General features: G+C 23.0%; 2 protein-coding genes across 2 annotated transcripts; both read left to right on the top strand. All coding sequences in view use genetic code 6, as the record gives it.

The window, feature by feature from the left end:
- Nucleotides 1-910: 910 nt before the first annotated feature.
- On the top strand, nucleotides 911-6,127 carry TTHERM_00221200 (efflux ABC transporter, permease domain protein; the record flags this gene model as incomplete). Its single annotated transcript, XM_001020692.2, has 8 exons — nucleotides 911-1,187; nucleotides 1,370-1,693; nucleotides 1,772-1,914; nucleotides 2,301-2,537; nucleotides 2,593-3,085; nucleotides 3,919-4,581; nucleotides 4,887-5,399; nucleotides 5,658-6,127. 8 exons carry the CDS (start codon nucleotides 911-913, stop codon nucleotides 6,125-6,127), a joined length of 3,120 nt encoding a protein of 1,039 aa, XP_001020692.2.
- A 1,565-nt stretch (nucleotides 6,128-7,692) lies between these two features.
- Nucleotides 7,693-8,373, top strand: TTHERM_00221190 (hypothetical protein; the record flags this gene model as incomplete). The annotated part of the gene is made up of 1 exon (XM_001020691.1): nucleotides 7,693-8,373. The coding sequence occupies one exon, from the start codon at nucleotides 7,693-7,695 to the stop codon at nucleotides 8,371-8,373; it is 681 nt and encodes a 226-aa protein (XP_001020691.1).
- Nucleotides 8,374-9,323: the final 950 nt, after the last annotated feature.

Raw genomic sequence — 9,323 nt, 5'->3', positions numbered from 1 at the left:
CCAACCCCAACCCCAACCCCAACCCCAACCCCAACCCCAACCCCAACCCCAACCCCAACCCCAACCCCAACCCCAACCCCAACCCCAACCCCAACCCCAACCCCAACCCCAACCCCAACCCCAACCCCAACCCCAACCCCAACCCCAACCCCAACCCCAACCCCAACCCCAACCCCAACCCCAACCCCAACCCCAACCCCAACCCCAACCCCAACCCCAACCCCAACCCCAACCCCAACCCCAACCCCAACCCCAACCCCAACCCCAACCCCAACCCCAACCCCAACCCCAACCCCAACCCCAACCCCAACCCCAACCCCAACCCCAACCCCAACCCCAACCCCAACCCCAACCCCAACCCCAACCCCAACCCCAACCCCATGAAGCTGAATAACACATTAAAAGAATTTTCAATTAAATATTAAAGATATCATAACAATTAAATTTAAATAAAATTCAATTATTGGTTGTTTTAATATAATAAATTTCTATTTAATATGAAAATAATTGCATTAGAATTGTTGATTTTTAAACAATTTTAAAATAGAATTTATTGGATTAAAATTTAAAAAAATATTAATGTAAAATTTACTTTATTTTTAAATTTTATATCAGATTTCAAAAGGAGTGTTTTATATGTAATCAAAAAGAGTAAAAAAATTAAGATAATATTGAAGTCCTTTTTTGAAAATAAACTTTTTAGTTACTATTTGATTAATTAATAGAATCTTATTAAAATAAAAAGAGATTGATAATCTTGTTTATTTCGTGTTTATTTCTGATTGATATCGATTATTTTTTTGATAGAAATTTATTTTTCAACTAAAATTTAAATTTTAATATAAAGAGTTTTTATAGACATCTCAATTGGAATATATTCTAAAGCTTTGTATATTCATATTGAGGAACCATGACTAAAGAGTCAAGCAAAGAATTTTATAAATAAATATTAGTCCAATAAAGCTTATAAAGCTCTATTAGATATTATTTAAGGAATGCATACTTAGAATTCAAAAGAAGATTATGCTATTTCTGTTTAGCTTTTTTCTCAGTAACTATTGTTGTCGCAGCTGCTGGTGTAGCATAAAGTGTTATCGATAGGGCTCCAATTATATTTCTATCAGCAGCTGAATCTAATAATGGTTAAAGCGATTTTGAAATCAGACCATCTTCACAGATTCTTAATCGTAACATACATTTTAATAAGTTATTTATAAATAATATAACATCAATATAAGATAAAGATAGAAAGTATTTTATTGTTTTAAAAAAATATTAGTAGCTAATTTAGTAGCAGTTTTTTTATTCATTTATTTGTTTATTTTAAATAGGAAAATATTTAAAACATTTTATTATTGATATAAAATAGCTGGCCCTTTGGCATAATCATCGTTTTTAAATTTTACTAGAGTTAATGAAATTTTAAAAGATTATAGAGCTGAATAAACATCTCCAAGATTTATAATGAATGGAAATTTAGTGGCAGATTCTTCTTAAATTTTATGCAATATAGACAATAGCTCTTTATAGACTATATATGACACTGCTTAAGATTGTAAAATGTAAAAAAAAGGAATTTTGCATTTTATAGATTAATAAAAGGAAAAAGAAATAGGTTTAGGTACATCTTGGGAAATAAAAGAAATGAAAGAAGGAGAAATTACTATTCATAAAAATCTCTAAATACAAATGGGTAATATTTTTACTATAATGAATTATTATTATATTTATTGAAGTAAAAATGTAACTCATTTTTAAATTCTACTTAAAGGACTAGAAATTGGGCAGACAGTCTACTTTAAGACAAATGATTTTTAGCAAATTATCTATAATTTAGTTGAATAAATGTGCTCTCCTCATTTTGAATCAATTTATTGTTAAAATTTAAAGAGTGAAATAAAGGGCTAATAAAAGGTAATTGAGCATAGATTATGTTTTAAAAAGTTAGCAAATTTTTAACTGAAAATATTATTAAATTAATATTGAAAAGACATTATTAATTCAATAAATACATTATAAAAGTTCAATTTATATCTAAAATCATGAATTAAATAAATTATGATTAATATTTAAACTTAATAAAATACAGGTTAGCCCTGTTTGATTTGTTATTTTTGATAATTTAGCTAAATAATATATTTATAATATTAATAAACTACAGAAAATTAGGTTTTTACTTATAAATTTTTACATTCAGTATTGGTAATTTAAGTTTATATATATTTTAAAGAAAAATATTTTTAAAATTTAAGATAATTTAAACAAAAAAATTAAAGTATATTAAATTGAATTAAAAATAGGATTAAAGGATAGAACAAACATTTATGGTAGTGCCATTTAAGGTAGCTCATATATTTTCAAGTGAAGGAGGAAAGTTTGGTAGCGAAACATTAGATCATTTTCTAATTGCTGATTTTAAATATCTACTTACTTATATTACAAAATATGCTGCACCAAAGAGAACATTTATGTAGACTTAAGGGAAAAAGTTTTATGATTTTGTTTTACAATAAAAACCAGAATATTATACAACTTTAGTAAATTAATTTGATTGTTATTCCATACGTTTTTATTTAAATTTTTTCTTTTAAGATAAAAATGAATTTAAAAGATAGAGATTCAATTTATATAGATAGTAATTATGATAATATTTAGTATACAATAACCAAGTTTGCTTCTAATGTTGTATATGATCTTGGAGTTTACCCAATTGATATGTATTGGCCTGTTTTGGATGAATTATACGGGACAAGATTTGCTGGAATGTTCCTAGGTATAGTCCTCAATTTAATTATATTTGTGTTATTTATATTGAGTGTAATGCTGCTCTATAATTTATTACTTGTTTCTGTTGAAACAAAGACTTACGAACTTGGTGTTTTAAGGGTATTAGGTTTGAATAAAATTGGAGTTATTTAGTTAATTATTATACAAAGTTTATCCTTTGTGCTTCCTGCTGTTTTATTTGGATTCTTTTTGACAATTCCACTATTGTTTATTGTTTCTGATCAGCTATAAAGTGCTGTAGGAGCAGTAATAAGTATTTATCCTACTAATAATGCAATCATATTTGGCTTATGTTTAGGTAACATTTAAATTACATAATCATAAACAATATTTAAAATAGAATAAAAACTTACAAAATATCAAATAAGATTTTAAGAATTTGAATAAATAAACGAAAATAAATTACTAGAAAAATTTATTTATTCATTTAAAATTTAAATTAAACTTTATAAGTAATTTAATATAATAAAACAATAAAAATCTATTTGCGTTATTTCAGAAAATTAAAAATTTAAATAAAATTCAATTAGATAGATTTTATCAAAATGAGCTGGAAAATAATCAATTGATAATTGATTGATTTATATTTCTTAAAAATAAAAATCATTAAAAATCTAAGCAAGTTATTTAATTAATTTTAAAAATAGATAATTTTCTATTAAAAATACTTAAAATTCATACAAAGCTAAAAGTTTCTATATTAATCTTAACAATTTTTAAACAATCATTTAAAATTATTTTTAACTAAAATAAAAACATATTGGATTAGTTTCAAAGAAGCATTTAATAAATTGAAATTAATTTTCAGATCAAATTTAAATAAATTTATAGAATTTAAAATTTTTTTTCAACTCTTGAACTAAATTTGCTACTGCTTATGATTTAATTTATTTAGATGTTGTTTAGAAATTAGAAATTTTTATTATTATGATTTTTTACTGTATTTTTAAAAATTTTCTGGCTGGATTAAAAAAAAAATTTAGAAATTACTTTAGTATCTAACAGTATCTGTTTAAAGATAAATATTATTCTATTTTTGATTCAAAAAAAGAATATTAAGTTATGTTAAATAATATAACTGAAAATTAATAAAGATTTTTTTTAATTTACTATTTGAAATTTTAATAATAGGTATTTTGATTCCTTTAGTTTCTTCTATCATTCCTATTAAGCAAGCTCTTTAACAAACACTAAGTATTGCTATTGATTAACAACGTTCTAAATCTTAAGCTGTTAAAATAGAGATTGATGTAGAAGGAAAATCGTTCCCTTGGGGAGTTATTTCTTTTGCTTTAATAAGCTCAATGTTTGGAGTTTCTATTTATTACTTATTACCGCTTGCTCTTTTATCATTCGATTTTGCTCTTTTGATAAATATATTTTTCTGGATTTTAATCGGCTTACTTGTTGGATGCATTCTATTAGCTCTTAATGTACAATATTTAATTGAAAGGTTTGTTGTCCATCTTTGCCTCTTTTGGGCCAAAAGTGCTATAAAAACAATTGTCATTAAAAATTTAGCTTCACATCGCTTAAAAAACAGAAGAACTGCAATAATTTATGGTCTAAGTATAGCTTTTGTTATTTTTGTTTGGACTGCAATGACAGTTTAAATAGAGTCTGCTGATTTTGTAACGAGACAGTCAAGGGGAGCTTACATGACAGTCTAGAATTAAAATAGTAACTATCTCAGTGTACCTATTTTTGAGAAGATTATCAAAGAAAAATTAAGTGATTGCGTGATATCTCATTCATGGTAAACTGTAAACTTAAACAGATACTTGAATGAAAAAGGTACAAAAAAAAATTTATTAGTCATTATTTATTTTTTTAAAAATAGGAGTTTTTTATAGCTTCTTTAGGAATATATTTTGATAAGAATTCATTTATTTAATTAAATATTGAATAATTTTAAGAAAAACAAAAAATCTAATTATATTTATCTTATTATCTCTGTCTTAACATTTAGATTGTAAATCTCAAACTTATATCTCTATCAGATATCATAATTTAAATCATATAAAGTTAAAGACTTAAGAATTAAATAAAATTATATTACATTTTTAATTATTTTAATTAAAACAAATTTACATAATTAGGTTACTATAGAACTTTTCTAACTCATTATGGTAAAGTATATGAAGTTTATCCTTATGTTGTTGGAATTTCACCAAACTTTTTGGATACTACTTTTAGAGAAGAATTTGAAGAAACAGTTCAATCATCTAATTCAGATTTAGATGTGGTAAGAGAGTTATATACTCCAAGAGGTTCTCAGTCAATGTTATTAGGTTAGACCTATTAGAAAATATTCTACAATACTATAGACCATCAAAATCCTTTACTGAATATAGCTTACAATCATACCGGTTCATTGGCTTTCTTAACAAGAGTTTCAGCAATATCAAAATAAATGCCAGGATTAACTTATAGTGGCCTACCATCAGTCAACAGACAAAATATAGCTATTTCACTTCCTTCGTTCATGAATATAATAGGAGATTTAATAGACAGCTCTAACGATATACCTATGCAAAAGCTACTCTTTAAATTTCATAGTTCTTGCAGGTAGTAACTCTATGAGACTCTTACTCAAGAAATTAATATGCAAAGTAATTTTAAAATTTGGCAAGATAAAAAAATAATTTTTGAAATATTTTTTAAATACCATGATTAAATAAATTGAAATAAACAACAAATTATCTTTCGTTTAATGTTTTACATTAGATTTTATAAGATTTTAGATATTAAAAGTTACTGATTAAGTATTAAATATAAGTTTTTTTTAATATTTAATTAATTAACTTAAATAAGAACGTTTTATGATAAAAACACTTAAATTTTGAAAATTTTTTAATTAAAACATAAAGGAATTGAAGCAAATGTATGGGATTATAATGATACTTTGTCAAGCACATTACAACAAAAGAAGCTAATTAATATTATTTTTACAGTTATTTGTGTAATAGTGATGATTCTATCATTTTTTTCTCTTGTTTCTTCTATGACTGCAAATATTCTGGAACAAACGAAAGAAATCGCTGTCTTGAGAGCGATTGGAATTACTACTTTTAGAATGAAAACAATATACTTTTTTGAAGCATTCACTTTAGTATTTAGTAGTTGCATTATAGGAACCATAGTAGGTGTTGCTATTGGATTTACAATGAGTATTTAAAGAGCTCTATTCACTGATCTCCCTATTTAATTTGTATTCCCTTATATGATGCTTGCTGTTATGTCAGTCGCATCATTTATTTGTGCTTTCTTCTCTACAATTCTACCAACTACTAGAATACTAAAAAGTTAAATAGCTTAAATTATCAGGATATCATATTGAAAGAAATGGAAATTTTGTTTTAAAAGGATAGAAAAAATAAAATAATTATATTTAAGATGATCGCATAATTAAATGTGTGAATTAAATAATAAATATTTGTAATATTCATTATTATAAAATTAAGAAAATTATTTTTTAATAAATTAAAAATATTATTTAAACTTATTTATTTTTAATAAAAATTAATATGCCTAAAATAATTTAATAAAATAAAAATTATATTTATTGTTTCTTTTCAAGGAGGATAAATTGTTTACAAATTGTTTAAAAGAGAACTTAACATCCGGGTTAATAAAACTTAAATACAAAAAATAGATTCTAATTATAGATTAAGTATGCCCTGCTTAAGAGTGCTTGTCTTTATGTTTAAATGAATGATAAATATTCTTTACATAACAAAATATTTTCATTAATTTCTTTCCTTTATTGAGTCTAAATTCAAATAATTTTATTAATTATCTAAATTATAGAAAGCGTATTTGAATATAAATTGAAAGTATAATACATAAAACTAAAATCAATGTAAATTAAATTATTATTAAACATTTTGCTTACTTTCTTACATTAATAGAGTAAATTATTTTTTTCATATAAATTTATTGAAATTTTTCACAATTTATTCAAATAAGCATGAAAAAAATTAGTTTTTTCTTCTATCTTACTTTTTGATTCAAAATAGAAGGAGCATTTAATCTGTAATTAATAAATAACAAATATATCTTAATAATACAATTTGATAGACAATTAATCAGTAAAATCAGTAAATATTTTTTGATAACATAAAAAATAACAAATATATGAAATACAATTTCTGTAAATTTCCTGTTCATCAAATTATTTAATTTAATATTTTCTTTACAAAATCTGAGGTTTTTTGAGGATAAATTAAATCTTTGAAAAAACGTATTAATAAATCGAGTATTTGTTATAAATAATAAAGCACGTTTAAAATTCAAAATTTATTTAACATAACAGAATTTGTTAATATCAATTTAATTCATTCTCTTTCTACTCGGTCCTTTCTATCACATTTGGTATTAAATGGTGCTTGTTTTCAAAAATTTATTTAATCTGGGATTTTTTTTAAGTCTATAAAATACAAAGCACTTCTCAATTATGAAATTAAAAAAAGTATTATTCTTATTTTATCACTAAGTTGATAGATGAAACAGAAATACATATTTTCTTTCTTTTTCTCATCAAATAGTTAATATTTTTTTGGTTTCTTTAATTGTCCATCAGATTTCATATATATCCCTTATGAATGAATTTATTTTATTTGAGTCATTTACTTGATAAATTAATTCAGTTTTTTGTTTTCTTTCCTATATTTTCTGATTACGGCTCTATAATAATAATTTAGGATAATGAACAAATTTTAATTAATTTCATTTTTCTTAATTTAAGTCTGTTATTTAACTTTAGCACAATTTGGTTTTTATTTTCTTCTAGCTTATAATAAATTAATATCAAAAAAAACTTAATATTTTAAAATTTTAAATAAAACTCAATCTTGTCTATTTCTAAATCAATATTAATAAACACCTTTTTTAAACAAATCTAAAATGACCAATCCAAGAAAAAAAATCAAACTTAATCGTCTTTTTTTTGAATCCTAAGCATCTCAATTCCCTTAATTATAGCTTAATCAAAATGATCATTTATATAACTAAAGTGACTCATATTCTAATACTAACTCTCCAATCCATGAAAAAGTGTCCTATTTTTCAAGAGAAGATTTCTAAAATAATAACCATTTTATATAATAAAATGACGATACAAATGTTTTGAAATCAGAATAATTTATTTTAGATGAATCTAATGATGTTGAAATGAGAATAAACGAATGGTTAGATAGAAACAATATTAAAATGGTGAGTCCAGAGGACATAATTCACGATTTCTATCACAAAATAAGAATGTAAACCCTTTAAAAAATGGAAATAGAACTTAATGAAATTTAATATAGAGAAGAATCCAGCCAAAATAGCTCTAACGATTTAGACTATGAAGGTCTAGATTATTCACATAATAAAAAAAATAATAAATAAAAAGCCTATCAAGTATCTAATGATGTAGAAAAAAAATTATTGGATGTTAAAGTAGTAAGATCAAAAGTATAAGATAGATAAGCCAAGAAAATTAATTAGAATTTAACATTAACCTCAAAACTGCTTCAAAGAAGAATTAATCTAAATCTTGTAACTAAATCTTCTAATATAGATTGTAATAATTACGTTTACTGAATCTTATAATTATTTTTGGCAAGTATTAACTCATCTATAGACTAACTGATAACATTTTATATAATAAACTACTTATATCATTAGACTCTCTCTCTCCTTTCTCTTCTGTATAATAATTACTTCAATTCTAAAAAATACAAAATTATATAAAGAACCAACAAAAAATATAGAATTAAAATTGTTAAAAAATATTTAAAATTTATATAATTAACTTACTAAATACTTCATAAAAACCAATACTATTGTTCAATCTTTTTAATCTGTCTATTTATTTATTCTTACAGTATTTAATTATATAAAATTCATATTACTATAAATCTAATGAATAAATTTATCACAACCTTAAGTTTTTTGATATATCACATAATACTTTTTTACCATAAAATTTATTGTTTTGAAATAGACCAGGAAAACAAAAAAAACTAATAGAAATAAAGGGATTCAGTTAATAATTTTCTATTTTAATTATTGAAATTATAATCACTTGAATAATTTTCTAAAATATCAAAAAAATATTTAATAAGCTGCAAATTATTTATTTATTTGATAAATCAATATAATCTCTAAAATCATATACATTTTTAAATTAAATAAAAATAAGACATGATAATTTATTCTAATTTTTGAATGTTACCATTATTTTATTTTTTAATAATTAATTATTTGAGTTAATAAAAAAAATATTAATAAATAAAATACTTTTATTTTATCTTTTATGATACAGTTTGCTATTTTGATCAAAATTTAATATAAAAGTAATTCATAATTGAAATTTAATAATAATAATTAGAATAATTAAGATAATCAAGACAATAAATACTACAAAGAATTTCTAAATATTTGTAAATTTGACTTCATAAATAAAACACCATTTTAAGTTTCTTTTAAGTTTATCTCCTTTTAAAATTATTGAAAGTTATATTAAAATACTTGCTAAATAAGAGTTTAGA

Source organism: Tetrahymena thermophila, assembly GCF_000189635.1.
Source record: "Tetrahymena thermophila SB210 genomic scaffold scf_8254564, whole genome shotgun sequence".
In the NCBI taxonomy this organism is placed as follows: Eukaryota; Ciliophora; class Oligohymenophorea; order Hymenostomatida; family Tetrahymenidae; genus Tetrahymena; species Tetrahymena thermophila.
The sequence above is the reverse complement of the archived record's forward strand: the minus strand, read 5'-3'. Positions and strand labels throughout refer to the sequence as shown.